General features: G+C 38.9%; 1 protein-coding gene and 1 long non-coding RNA gene across 3 annotated transcripts in view; both read right to left on the bottom strand.

Annotated features, from left to right (window-relative positions):
• USP25 (ubiquitin specific peptidase 25) overlaps positions 1-15,223 on the bottom strand; it is an 88,975-nt gene that overhangs the window by 48,744 nt on the left and 25,008 nt on the right. For both annotated transcript variants that reach the window (XM_048293582.1, XM_048293583.1), the window contains exons 4-5: positions 9,250-9,373; positions 3,079-3,241 (exon numbers count right to left, since the gene is read on the bottom strand). In XM_048293582.1, coding sequence (XP_048149539.1) covers positions 3,079-3,241; positions 9,250-9,373 — 287 coding nt within the window. The remainder of the gene's footprint in view (positions 1-3,078; positions 3,242-9,249; positions 9,374-15,223) is intronic.
• Positions 13,034-14,239, bottom strand: LOC125321189. Its single transcript, XR_007201477.1, has 2 exons — positions 14,096-14,239; positions 13,034-13,532 (listed from the first exon to the last, which is right to left on the bottom strand). It is a non-coding gene; the product is annotated as an uncharacterized LOC125321189 (long non-coding RNA).

Here is a 15,223-nt window from a genome sequence, read left to right as displayed (position 1 = left end):
GAAGTCATTCAATGAAAGCTTTTAACTAAGCGCCAATGAGGTGAGATGGAAGGTCCAGGCACAAACAAATAGGCAATCAAAAATTAAGAGAGGAGCAAGAGCCAAACATCTGTTCCAGCCTGAAGGGAGGTCACTGCAAATTCACAAACTCTGCGCTGGTAAGTAAAATCCAGAAGAGATCTAAAAAGGACAGCAAGTTTTGACCAGGTTTACTCAGTAAAGAGATATGCAGTGTAGTAAAAGCAAGAGTTGGCAAACATGAACTGACAGAAACATCATATGAGACTGAGTATCTATGTAAGAAGAAAGCTAAATTCAAAACTGCTATGTGTACGGTGAGGTCCATGGTGGAAAGCAACTCTGGAATTTATAGATAATGATGAGCACCAAACTAACTAGCATTATTCAAAACTTTGAATTTATGCCAGATGGTTCCATGAAAGTATCAAATCAATACATGAAGCAGAATCATAGTTAAAAGCAGAGTAAAACAATTAGGAAGGGAAGACAGAATGAAACAGAAAACATTAGTATAGAATAAGAGGGTAATTCAGCTCAGAAGATACTGATGGAAGTCTCTTGTCAAGCCTCCCACTTGACCTCACAGGAGGTCACCTGTGAGATCACACCAGGATACTCAGGGCTTTTTTTCAGACATCTTAAAACTTTCCAAGGTTTGACAGACCCTGCACAGCCTCTCTGGGCAACCTCCACTGCCTGCCTGTCTTCATGGGAAAAAATGCTTCTTATATCCAGGCTTAATCTTCCTTATCTCAATGACTCCTATTACCTCTCACCCTCCCAATATGCACTGCTCTAAAAAGCCTGGCTCCAGTAAATCAGAAACCTCTTTTATTCTCCATGACTTTTCAAAAATGAGAGAGTTGCCTTGCTAAGACTTTTTCCCACTGTCTCTAATCACCACTGGACATAGCTCAGTGGGTCCTGTGGACTTTTATGGGTCAAATTAGCATCTTGAACTCTACTATTTCACAGTTGCTGCACTCAAGAGTACCCACATTACTCTACCTCTAGTTCTCCCATTTTTGGGGAAGAGCAGATTCAGCTGTGCATCACCCCTAGTTGGCCCATCAGTGCTCATACCAAGAAGTGATTCCTCAAACCCTCCAGAAATCTGGTTTGCTTGTGTCCTGCTGTGTTGGAACCAGCAAGTCAGGATGCTTATTAAAGTTTCCCATAGGAACCACAGACTGTAATCCAGAGACTTCCCTGACTTTCAAGAAGGCTGTGTGCACATCCTCATCCTGAGGTGGGTAGTCTGTAGCAGATTAATCATAATGGCACACTTCTACCAGCCTCTCCTCTGATCCTGATCCACAGACTCTCATCTTAAACTGTCACCTTGTCCCACACAAGTACCACACACATTTGAGCTACTCCTTCAGGAGGAAGGCAGTGCCTCTCCTTGTCATCCCTACTTGTCTTTCCTGAGGAGCCTGTATCTCTCCCTCATACCACCTCCAACTGACAGCACACTCATATCTTAAGAGCTTTCCTCATCCCCCAACTAAAATGCTACTAGAGCTAGAAAAGATCTGGGGAACAGCAACAAAGCAGATCAGGGCTTAGAATAGATTCTACAGGTGGCAGTTCAGCATCCAGCCTGGAAAAAAAAAAGACCACTGAGGTGTTGAGAGTAGGAGAGCAGCCCACAGAACCATAATGGCAATCAACTTCTGTTTGGTCCACCAGGAGACACGGAGGCTACTGGACAAAGATAGTGGGAGCCAGGTTCAAAAAAAACCACATGAAACTGAGGCAGTTCTTCATGCAATAGGAAGCACAACTCTGGAATTTCTCCTCAAAGGACCCTATGGGTGCAAAATTTTGCAAGGTTCAAGGAAGACAAGTACATACAATGGAGGTCCCCTGGGGCTTACAAACTAAATAAACTGCAAAGGATTAAAAAAAACCTTCCAAGATAAAAGTAGTGGGAGGCTCAGGAGTGTTTTACTAGCAATATCCTGAGTACTGTTTACACTCTTCTGTAAGCACCCATCTGTGGAAATTGCTGGGCAGAACATTGATCTAAATGGACTCAGCCTGAAGTACAACAGTCATCTTTCAACAGCCAGTATGAAAGTAACAGTATTAGTTTGTCTGAAGTGCTTCAGCCTGATACCAATTTGTTAAAAAGGGGTATTAAATATTTTATTTTCTTCCTCTCAAAACCTCAGACTTCTATGAAAAGTTACAATACTCTGCATTTGTTTCTTGTAGACTAAAAAAAAATTTCCCACTATTGTATTCCAGTTTCATGCGCAGCTTTCTGTAGGTTAAAATGCTTTTCAGTAGATCTACGGATTATTTACAAAAACATACATCTCCTAAAAGATGAATTCATAAAGTTTATGTACATCAATTATTGATATTAGAAAGTTAGCTTTCAGTATGCAAGTTGCAGTATCTGTACTCATTTCCCTACTCACCCTATCTTTTTATAAAAAAAGCATACATATCGATTGTATTACATAAAACAATCAAAACCAGTTGCAATTGCATCCATCAGACCTTCCCCTTCATTCTTCTGAAGTTTCCTTCTTTATCAGTTATTCCTTTTACCTTACCCAGCTATGTGTATCCCCTTGTAGCCATTCGAGTAAGCACTCCATGACTGAGTATCTCTACTCTTCTACCTACCTCCATTGTCAGCCATCCCCTTTCAGTCATTTGCATGTGCTCCTTTTAATACAAAAAGTCAGTTCCGTAACCCCATTTTCCCATGCTCTTTGGCATCCACAATTGCCACTGATGTCAGCATCAGCTGCACACACCCAGGATCTTCAGAGAGCCAACTCCTTGTCTTCAACAACTTCTTAATAAGAAACATTTTGAAGCTTCACTTAGATATGCTACTAGTACTTTCTACACTTCAATCTGACTTATGGGCCGACACATTAAGAGATTCAATAAATAAGTAATGCTCATAAACGTCTCATGCAGTGGCCTGAACTTCCCAGGAAAAGAGATGATTTTAAGTTATTCACTTAAAATGAGCTAACTCACCTCCCAATAGATACAATGAAGAGTGCACATAGCTAATTGAAGAGTGCTTACCTGAATGACAGCACTAAACCAGCACGTGTTGCCAACATTCTTTAATCCTACTGGGCAGTTGTCTTGCCGCTTTCGATCATAAGGGTTTGGAGAGTCACTCCATACCTCTGGATGCGTCCTCTTTAAACTTGCTTTATTTTCTGCAATACTGGCTTCTAGAACTCTTCAGGAACAGAAGGGAGGGGAAAAATGTGAGAAAAAAAACAAAAACCCCAAGAAAAACAAACAAACCCCCCCCCCCCACCAAGTAGTAAAATACATTCAGGTAGTAATATAGACATGATGATGACATCATTCACGTATTGCTGCTGAGCAATATATGCAATATATTATATTATATGCAATAACATGTCTTCAAAATGCTATTTTAATTTTAGCTATGCTACAGCAATTCCATTACCTTTTGGAAAATGGTATCAGTGAGTGCATTAATCTCCTGTGAGATCTCTAGATTACAAGAGCCATGTCTACAAGTCATCAATTATTTAAGAACCAGATTCAAACAGGATGGATAAATTTTGGGCAGCGCTAATAGTACAGTGCTTTCATCTACAAATGCTTTTATTGCTGTGCAAAGCAGAAAGTCGCCAATCTTCCACTTACTGACAGGAAGCCAAAGCTAGCTAGGCAACTTTCAAAAATGACCGCAGTTTTCTTAGTTTCCACTTTTGCAACTCATGCAACTGTGGCTAATCCCTTCACATGGCAAGTAATTACTTTATGAGCCATGGAGAGACATCTCCCTGCAATTTTTCAAATGCCACCCAACACTCTAATTTGTATGCTTCAATGTCCACTTTCTTTGCTGGAAACTGTTCCTATGCGATTTATGCTGAATATCCGTATTCCACATGACAGTAAAACCTGATGGGTGTGAAGCTCTCCAACTCAAGCTTCACTCAACACATTATTTCTGTATCAGCATGCATGCCCAGCCTGGCAACAAAGTACACTTTTGTGGCCAGGTATATTCTATATAGCAAGATGGAGGTGGATGCACTGAGGTCATGTAACAGTGGCTCTAACTCATAGGACAAGAGCCAGGTGTGTGCACTACTGACACAGTAGTCACTGTCCCCAGCCATCCAGTCCAACTCTGAAACAAAAAAAAATGCTGAGCTGCTCTCCAACACCAAGCACAGGATTTCACAAGCTGCATCACAAGCGTCTAGGCAGTCTGAGCAGCATGAAGAGTTGCCCCCTTTCAGTTCTAGACTCACTAAACACAAAAGAAAGGCCAGGCTTAGGTTAGTCTGTAAAGGGAGCTCCTAAAGGATAAAGTTTGAACATCTTAGAAAAAACATAGAAGTGGACAACCCCCCACCCCATAATCCCTCAGTTTCCTAACTACACCTTTATTTCAAGCTATGTTCCTGTTAAAGAAAGAAAAGCTATCTTACCAAGACCTGTGAAGCATCAGATTAATTTACTGCAGATAACTGCCCTGGGGAACATACTAATTTGTCATTGATACTTATTTTGGAAAAAATACAGTAAAAGAGAGGCATTCTAAATTTGAGAGACCATTTGATACAAATACCATTTTTGTATGCATCTGTCTCAGAAAGAACATAAAACTGGTAATTTCCTAAGGATTAACCAATTTAGTTTTTTACACCACCTTGTAAACAGCATTGAAAGGACAGGCACATAATCCACTAAGACTTTCTGTTCTGACGTCTCTTCAAACAGTGCACAGGGATGGAACCTGACTCTGATTGTTCTAAGAGTCTTTTCTGATAGTGTTTTCTATTAAGAAAACCCCAAAATGTAAAGAAACCATCAAATTCATTTCCCTTTTCACCAATACAGTCCTTCAAAAGTGTTAGATGACCAGTGTATCTTTGCTTTGAGAGCAGAAGTTGTCATTGAGGACATTAAAAATCAATTAAAAAATATCATACATAGTTCAAATAATTTCTCATGCATGTAGAATTGCTTAAAATCTTGTTTAAATTAAATTGAAGGGACCTTTAAAACTGACAGGAAGATTGACAGACTGGAATAAATTTAAATGATTTTGTAACAGGACTACAATACCTACTTCACACCATTGGGTTTCATGGTAACAGTCAAACTTCCCTTTTTTTGTTCCCCCCACAAGCTCAAGAATATTTCAAGGTATTTCAAGATTCAAGTTCAGAAAAATAAACATTCTCAAACTGAAACAGTTCCTTGACTCCATGAGTATTACCATTCATCAGCTTAATTACCTACTAAAATTTCTTTCTTGTATTTGAATCTGTGTTTCTTTAGCAGGTAAGAGATTTACTTATCTCTAGCTCGACCTGAAATGTGTTTCCATGTGTTAATAAAATATTTGATTCCGAAGGCGTCATAGTATTTTTTCCTTAATTCTACTCATAATATTATCTGTCCTCAGAGAGCACAAGCAATAACTGCACATTCTATGTGCTGAATTAATTTTCAGATATAATGATAGCTGTGATGCAGTTAAATCAAAAATGAAAAGTGAAATAAAGTGTAGGGAGCACAGTAAATAGGAACCTAATGATCGGCTCAAAAGCTACATAAATAAATGTATTTACTAGCACAGTGAGATATCTCATATAAAATGCTCACTGTCTTACATTCATAGAGCCACAATTTGGGACATCACCTGGATCAAGAATCTTACACTGCTTGACGAAATGAGCATCCTTCCAGAGAGTTATTACAAGGATTTAGCAATTCTGATGACAGAGCTGAAGCCCCACTTGGTGACCCTCGGGGACAGTCTCCAGCACACAGCCATCAGCTACGTGCAGGGCTTGGCATCCCCCCGGACTCACGGGACCTATGCCTCCCCCACCTCTGAGGCTGGAATCTTGTTTGGAGCGAAACGCTGTAGCAAGGGTTAGTTAGTGCCAGCCTCGGCATGAGACTTGAAAGCAGTTTTTTATTTCTCTGTAACAAGATGGGCACATCCAAGCAGCTTTGCAGAACAGCACAGGGCTCACCTAAGCAAAAACCCCAGGGCAAGGCGAGTCCACAGCACAAAGATTCAGTCAAACCACTCTGAGGAAGCCCACTCAACATGCTGCAGAAAAGCCCACTCTGTCAGGTTACTCAGCTAAAAGAGCATGGGAAGCTATTTGTACTGCAACTGTCTTACAGCTGGACATCCAGGAATATATCCCTGACTCTACAACATTCCACAATCCCACCTTGGATCTACACACACAATGCTTAACCACAGTGCAGAGTTCCTAGCAGTTTCAGTGACTGTGATTTAAAAAAAAGCCCAGGGATTGTGCATCCTTTATGCCCTGACAGCCTGGACTCATTTTTATATGGGCATTACTGCAGGCACAACACAGGCCAGCTGACTTCTCCTTCCAGTAATATCTCACTGCCTTCCTTAGTGAAGCCCTATTTGGCCAGTTTCAGACTCCTTCAATTCAGGAAAAGTAATATAAACAGAAGACACTTTCTCACAACAGGAAGTACATTGAGCATGCACATTTCTCTGGGAGATGTAAAGAGGAAACAGGAAAAGACTTTAAGCGTGCCATGTACGAGATGTTCAGCTCGGACGCTTGAACATTTCAGATGCACTCCTCTCAAAACCTACACAGTAATCAGATCTGTCCTCATTATGCAGCCTAAAGCAATTACATTCAGGAACACAAATTCTACATGCATTACAACATTAATTACACAAGTCGAGAAATTCCATTAATTCTCACTTGGAAACCCTAACAAAATCTGTGCAAATTAGGTTCCAAACCACTATGAATACCTTTGAAAAAATATTCTCCACACCAAAAACTATTTAAATATGCACATGGCCGGAATTTTTAAAAATGAAATATTTCCACAGTTACAATTTGCTTATTATTGACCTCCTATTTGATTTCTGCTTCTTGTTTTATCTAGAAAATCAAAAGCATCTAGCTGTAGCTTGACTTGTTTACAAACACAGTGTTCTACTTTTTGTTTTGAGAAGTTCTGCACAGATCCTGCACTTTCTATTGGAATGCCAACATTCTTCTGCGGTGTATTAACTACAAAGCGGGGGTTTTTTTGTTTTGTTTTGTGGGGGTTTTTTGGGGGGGGGTTGTAATAAAACCAGTCTGAAATTCTGTCCTTAACGAAACTGATTGAAAAGTTCGGATCAAGAATTCTGAACTTTCTATATTTGTTCAACACTGACATAATTTGCCATCAGCTCAGAGTGCTTCCACGTTACTGAGTTGATCTAATGTCTCAATACTGCCAAAACCTTCAAGATCCTCCCTCATCTCTCCATCCATTCACCAAGTCCCACTCCATTCCTTGTGTCATGAAATACTAAGGATCCTTCAGTGAATATTTTTGTATGGCTTTGTGAAATGTATTTGTGCAACAAATGGTCCAAAGAACGCTCCAGGAAGCATAGAAAATGTGGTGCAGCGCACCAAGGGGATTATGACCTGCAATAAGCTCTTCACTTGACATTGCACATATTACTGTGCGCAATTTTGCCATTAGATGCAAGTCTCTATTTCACAAGACCAACATTTTCTTTGCAAATAACCAAGCAGTTTGTCTACATGCCTTTGTACACATAGAAAAAAAGGCATACTTTGTTATTTCTTGCAGCCAGAAAAATATACACTGTAATTTAAGTAGAAAGCATTTATGGGCTAAGTTATGGGCTAAGCAGATAAGACCAAAGAGAAGTTTTTAGTTTCAAAATTGAAAAACAAAGTCTTCAGCAAATATCCTAAATCTTCAAGGCTCCCAAGAATTGAGCACAGCACAAGCAGTCAAGGCTTGGGAAAGGAAGAAGAGGGAAAAAATTTTCCATCCCCAGAAATAGGTCCATCTTTCTGAGTGCCTGCCTAAATCACAATTCTGTAATTATGACAATTCTGACCTTCAAAAAAGAACAAGTGAGAGCTGACCTTCTGAAAAAAAGACTGGAGAGAACTTCCACCATCCTCCTGTACAGATGCACATACCAAGGTCTTAGAAAAAAGCAACCCCTAAAACACTTCTTACACTTATTAATGAGAATATAAATCCCTCTCATCCTACCTTTTCCTCCTAAAATATGTTATCTTAAATTCATATAACAAGATGGCTTTTATCATAGATGGGGGGGGTGGAAGGGTATGTTTATTCTTACAATTAGCACATTTATTTTTCAAAAGGAAAAAGAAAATTACTGTTGATAAAGTAATATAAATAAAGCAATAAAATATCCATATTCTCAGAGACGGAATTTTCTAATTAGTCATTTAGCCTGTCAAACACAATGAACTGAGAAAAAGAGTAATTGTGGTTAATCTCCACCATCTAAATTATTTTTCTATGAAATTGGTCTTTTACAAGGAGGCAGTACTTTGCGTCCTATCAAGGATCAAATCATTGCCTGTTTCCCTTAGAACAAGGCCAGCCACAAATGAAAAACTCAACATTCCTCCCAAGGCCAGTTACAGATGGAAAAAAGAAACAACATCCCTCCCACACAACCCTACACCCAGGCTTAGTTCAAGTCCCAAACATTTCATAATTGTATCAACATTACCAAAAAACAAACTGTACAAAAAAGTTATCATAAAATCTGATCAAAAGTTAACTCAAAGACTCTTATCACACCCAAATTGAGAGAATTAAGTTTATAAAACTTTAAATCCAGAACTTCACTCAAAGCTTATAAATCTTATTTGTTAAATAGGTCAATAACATTCATCATCTGCTAAAATAGAGCAGCTGCTCTTAGTATACTCAAGCCATAATATTAATACCCAGTCCCTCAATCTCAGCCTTTGCACAGAGGGAAGAAAACGTTATTGTAAAAAGAACACTGCAAAAAACAGGATAAAGTATTTATTAGCTTCTTAATTATATTTTGGTTTTGTTGCTTTTTACCTGGTACACAAGAGAAGCTTTGGGGTTTAGGTCCTATTTAAATATGACCACATATTCTCTATCTCCATCCACTTCCTCCATATTTAAACAAATATATCAATATGAAACATACTATTAAATCTTAGTCCACACATAATAGACTATTTTCCAGTGTAGAACATACAATACATTAAAGCAACATCCTGAAGCCAGGCATATCAGTAGCACAAGTAAAAGTAAACAAGTTATTCTTTGTTAAAAGTTTAAAAAGCAATACAGGCCAATCTCCAACTCTTTAATTTAATTTCTGCTTTATATAAGTTGGTTGTTTACCTGCTAATGGCTTGTTCCTCATCTGTTATTCCAGTCTCCCTGAATGCCCTGTTTGATTCCTCCAAACTCAAGGCAATTGCCCTCTGAAGATCATCTTTATCATCTCCAGTGAGATCAATCACATCTGAAAAGCAAAACTATCTTTCTCAAAATTAAAAGTGAAACAGAATGAAAGGTAAGTCTTACTGTAGAGGAGAGAGCCCACGTGGATTGCTGAGCACCATTCCAGTCCATCCCTCCTGTGCACTATGCTCTTCCAACCACTAACCCTGCTAACAGCTCCCTTCTGCCTCCAAGCCAGATAAAAACCTCAGCAGCTTGCTCTTGATATGATGGGCTGTAGTTCTCCCTGCTCCTAATACTCTTAAGTGTCACAAAGCTATGGGACAAATTTAGGAATCCATGTTTTCTGAAAGCCTTCTTAAAGCAATACACTTAAATCCATTACTTCAGCTACTGAGATCAGTTGCTTCAGGGAACACATAATGAAGAGGACCTTACTTAAAAAGGACACCTTAATCGAGCATAGTTAATTTTTCTCCTCATGAAGAAACAATGTAACGGAGTTTTCCCAACACAGCCCCAAATTCTACAAGTATTTCTGTACCCTGGTGAGCCAAATATTTCACACAGCTTCATAACAAGCGGGAGAGTTCCTTATTCAACCTAATTATTTTCTATCCGGTCTGTGCATTCCTTTTCTGAACATATTTAAATCCAATTTCATGTACTGGAAGTATTGCATCTCAACATGAAAACAAATACTGGAGACAAATTGAGAATCCATACTTGGATACATGGGGAATGCTGGATGGACTGTATTTACTGACTGAAAACAGCCCTACTTCTGCTTTCTTTACCACCTCTTCTTATCTAAAGGATCAAATACTGACATCCCGCATAAACTTATTTCCTGAGGGCAGCAACAACACCCCTGCTTCTGATTCAGGTGGGATCCTACTACACACCACAACACAAATTATGTCCCTATCAGGTACAGCCAAGCTTTTAGAGCAGCTAGAGCCTACAGGAATGTCCATCATCTGCACATGACCTTCAGAAAAGTCAAGGTTACTGTCACCATTTCTAGGGTCAAAAGTCTCGTTTTCCAAGTCAGACAGACAGAGAGGAAAAGTGCAAAAGAGACTTTTGCGTGCAATACCAGACAGACACGCACAGGGAGCATGGGCTGGTTTGAGTCTCCCTCTTCCAATGCAAAGTTTACCCAAAGAGTTACGAAAGGCACTTGTCTCCAGCCTGGGGTTTGGCCATCAGAAGCTGAAAGGCTCTAGGAGAAAGAGATACAGATTTGAAACTGGCAATTGCTCACAAAGAGAGACAAGAGGTTTGTCAGCATTTCTCCTTCCACAGGCCAACCCAATTACCCCAAAGAGCTTGTCTGTCTAGGTGCGGACTTCTCTCCTGCATGGGCTGGCTCACTGTAGAGACTGTAGCATCCCCTGTTTCCCTGAGCTTTCTTTTTTTGGGACGTTTCTCATTGGATCAGAACAAAATACTGAACTCAATATACAAGAATCATTGCCACAGCCATGCATGAACAGAAAATGGGATGACTTGTCCTGGCAGAAAGCTGAAACCAGAAAGAAGTTGTAAAGAAACTTTTCTGTTAACACCAGCATCTTCAAAACCTAGTTTTAAACTCAGCCCTGCTTCCTACAAATAATGGTTGAATTTCTATTTTATTTAGTGGGCCTTTAAAGGAAGCACTCTTACCTGCAGAGTGCACTGGGCAATCTGTCATGATCTAGAAGTACGGAAAAACACTATTACTATAAAAGCAGCACTTCCTAATTTTATTCTTAGGCCTTCTACAGTCAGCTCAGATCTTCCAGCATAACAGAAGGGTGCTTCAACTCAGATGCCTGAAATTCTCCTTCAGAAGTACTGAAGCAATTACAACCACCACCAGCAGAAGTCTCCCCGAGAGAAGTTTTGATAAATAAGCTGCCATGCTGAGAACAACATAATTTGGGCAAAAATACCACCTCAGCCTGAGTCACAGGCAAACCTGGCTCTGTCCTACAGCCTCAGAGAAGGAGGAGACTAGAAAGGTTGACAGAGATATGAGGATCCCCTCACCACACACACACACTACCTATTATGCTCTAAAATGTGGTGCTTGTGTTGTATTTTCTGCGCATTTACAAGGAGCCACACACAGCACCTCATCTCCCCTGGAGCCAAGCTGCATTTCTCAAAGTAGCAATAGTGGTCACAACCCAGCAGCCACACATGTTGATGGACAAGTACAGGATTACTCTGGTCACTTCCTTATGGAGAGGAATGTTCCTTGAGCTATTCTCTAGTCAGGTAAGAGTGATGAAATTTTTATATGACAATAAAGGAAATTAGATTAAGAAGTCAGTTTCCCTATATGGACAATATTTTCTAGGAAAGAACTCTTAATGTAGGTGAAAATTATGTATTTAACAAAACCTCCCCCATTATATAAAAATCTATCTGGATCAACTCCAACTCACACTTCCATTAAAATATTCAACTTCTTTGCACCTCCCTAGGTCTCTAATTTTCATTAATCTATACCGCCACCCTATGTGTTTAGAAGTTTATTACCATTCATATTACCAGTGATTACATAATTTTAATATTAAAACCCAAAATCTTTTATTACTGTTTGCTTTCCAAAAGCAGATGAGCCAAAAGAGTTTGTTTTGGCATGCTAGGGTTTTGTAGTAGACCCTATAGGATTCTCTTCAGAAATATTCTCTTAATACATCGCTCCTGCTCTGCATGAAAAAAAGACAATAGTGTGAAGACCTGCTGCCAGATACTACCACTACATGGGAGTGGTGCAATCAATTCATGTCACAGAGGGTTTACCTAGCATAATTTATGTCAAAAACTACATTTATAAATATCATCTAATCCATGGTAATCTACTTCACGCAAGCTTTTAGTTCACAGGAAATGTAAAATAAAAATGGTTTTGAGATTTAAGATAATGTATTTTAGCTCATGCTTGCTGTACTTGGAGCAGGTTCAAGGTCTTTTTCAGCATCTCAGCTGACACAGTAACTCATTAAGCTGCAACACCTCACATACGACTTGAATCCTAAATCATAAGACGCTAAAGAAGACTTCAATAGAAGTCATAAAAGAAGGGTAACAGTCTGAGACTAAACCCTTCTATCTATAAAACCAAGAATAAATATATACATTTATATATATGCTACCTTGTCTGCACAGTTTGTATTCCTGTCAGATGGTTACAGATTATACAAGAGTACATACAATACATGAAGTTCAAGAAGGTTTTTTTTCTTGTTTTTGTTTTAAAATATCTTCATGTTTTATAAATTCTTGCATGGGGATGTTAATGTTACAGCTATTAACAGTAGTACTCATTCATGAAACTGAGCTACTGAAGTTTCCTATCTGACCAACAGACTTCTCTGAGTGTGAGTTTGAAGAAAAAGATTACTTTTACTCAAAGTTTCTCAGACACACAAGTTTTTTCTGTGATAGGCTGAAGGATGCATTTCAGAAAGGTGTAAGAATAATGCCACTTGTCCAAATTTAGTTACCTGACTTTAATTTACATTTAGCAGTTTTGTAACACTCCTCTCATTTAGCCCACAGAACACTTCAGTTCTCACTGGCTCATCCTCATAAAGGTACTTATTACTGTAATGTCAAATAGCCTTAGAAAATGTAAACATTCTTAACCAGGCCATGACTAGTAAATAAAGTTTGCTTATGAAAAAGTTCTATATGAGTGAAGAAACTGCTCACCAACACAGTCTGGCTTAGTGCATTCGTGTTTATTCAAACAAAATTAGCATTCATAATTAATCACTTGTTTTACAAAGAAATGTATTCTTGGTTTACAATATTATTATAAAATTATGTGTCCTGATACGTTAGATTCAGAGAGTTTGACATCGTTTGTAATTCTGCAAAGCAATTTTAAATTTTATATTGAAATTTGTGGCAAATATAATAGTGTATGTATAATAAATGCACTCACTGTATCTATCCCCATAGATCTTCCTTTTTTCCTAAGCACTTATTAATCTGTTTACTTAGGAAGTTTCTATCATCATCTAAATAAATGGTTCTTACTTGGTTATTGCCTAGGTCATTAAAGTAATTACTGTGTTGTTGACTCGGTACTTATATGAGGAGGAGGCAGAGTAGAAACTTCAAACTTAAGTAGGCTGGGAAACTCAGCATGAGGGACAGATCAGAAGCAGCAATTGAACTCAGGGACAGGCAGTAGAACATCCACTGTGATGCAACAACTGGAACAGGAAGAGAAAAAATGAAAGGGCAGCCTTAATGGGTTCAACGGAGTGGTGCCAAGTATTAAAATCCAGCAGCAAGATTCCAATTTCAACACATCAAGAATATAAAGATGTAAAAAAGAAAGTTGAGACTACATCTGGTTTATTTATTACAAGCAGGGCTATGCAAGATCCTATATACTGCCACCTATTCTGTGATGTTAAATTCACAGTGGTCTCAGGCTCCCAACATGAAGATTTAAAAGAATTTAGGGGGCTGTATATGCCAATTTTGGTTTAAACTGGATGGGAAGAGAGCACCCAGCACCCCTCCAGCTATTCAGCCAGGTCAAACTGCTGTACTGGTGCAGGAGCTTGTAAATATTAGCCACCACTATCCCACAGCTTCCCCATCTCAGCTGCATTTACAACATCCTACGATTATAACACCTTAAACTGACAACTCTCACACCGATGGGGAGAGGTAATCATGACACAAAGCAACAAGTGAATCTGTAAGATGAGAAGACGACCTCAAGGTACAAGACTCCTGACATTTTGAAGCAGGGACCTTGACATACCAAGCTGGCCAAACTCCCAGGAACCTGGATGGAGATGACACAAGTAATCCCTGAAATAGAAGGAAATGTAATGAAGAATCATAGCGATGGCTGAGTCAGGTAAGGTGACAGAAGAAGCCACTGTCAAATTCTCCTCACAGAAACAATAAGTGAACAGCTAGAGAATGAGGACTGACTAGGACTTGTGCCAAGAAGGCTCCAGGAGCTACAGCCGACTCATGTTCAATCTGCAATTCACATCATCGCAGCACTGAAGAAAATAGGAAGTGTTACACTTCTGTCAGAGTACTACATGGATATTTATAGAGATTCACCTATTTTTCTTTAGAACTAAGGTGATGTCTTCATTACTGTTTCAAGTGCCAGAGCTCAGAAAAAAAGCAGACTAAAGAAGGTCTAGAGGAGAAGAAAAAAAAAAAAATGACAGTAGGTATAGGAAATGCATCCAAATACTTGGAAGGAATTTAGGCTGTTTCATTTAGATCTGAGAGAAGTCTTATAATACACTGTCTTCGAGCACACAACACTTTGAGATAAAAGGAATGAAGTTTACTATAATTTCCACAGGGGACACACAAGGAGTAAAGGACTTAACCTGAAGCAAAAGGAATTTAGGCAAGACACTAGGAGTCTAAAAAGTAGGGACAGTGAAGCTCCAAAACAAATTACCCCATAAACTTTTCAGAGTCTCTAGAATGGAACAGTAAGAAATGTTTTATAAACACCACTTCAAAAGGATTTAGGTACAGCTGAATCTAAACTCTACCTTACTGGAAAGGGCTGACTGAATGACTTTTGAAACATATGCAAAGGCTCAAACTAAGAACAGGAAGATATAAAAAGCCAGAAGCCATGAAGTCTACAATCCTCAAATTATGAAATGCCACACAAAACAGTTACACTGTACTATGCCCTTATAAAAGGGCTTGAAATCTTTTGTTTTGGCTACGGAATGTGCAATTGCAAAGACTAATAATTCAGTTTTAATGAAAAATAACTGAGTTTTCAAAAGAAGGGAGGGAGAGAATTTGTCCTGACAGCTGTTTCATTGGAACACAACACAACTTCCAAAATACATCTCTACATTCAGCTGCTTCCTTTAACCCTGGGTTCTTCAAGTTCCTTCAA

This window comes from Corvus hawaiiensis, chromosome 2, assembly GCF_020740725.1.
Source record: "Corvus hawaiiensis isolate bCorHaw1 chromosome 2, bCorHaw1.pri.cur, whole genome shotgun sequence".
In the NCBI taxonomy this organism is placed as follows: domain Eukaryota; kingdom Metazoa; phylum Chordata; class Aves; order Passeriformes; family Corvidae; genus Corvus; species Corvus hawaiiensis.
The sequence above is the reverse complement of the archived record's forward strand: the minus strand, read 5'-3'. Positions and strand labels throughout refer to the sequence as shown.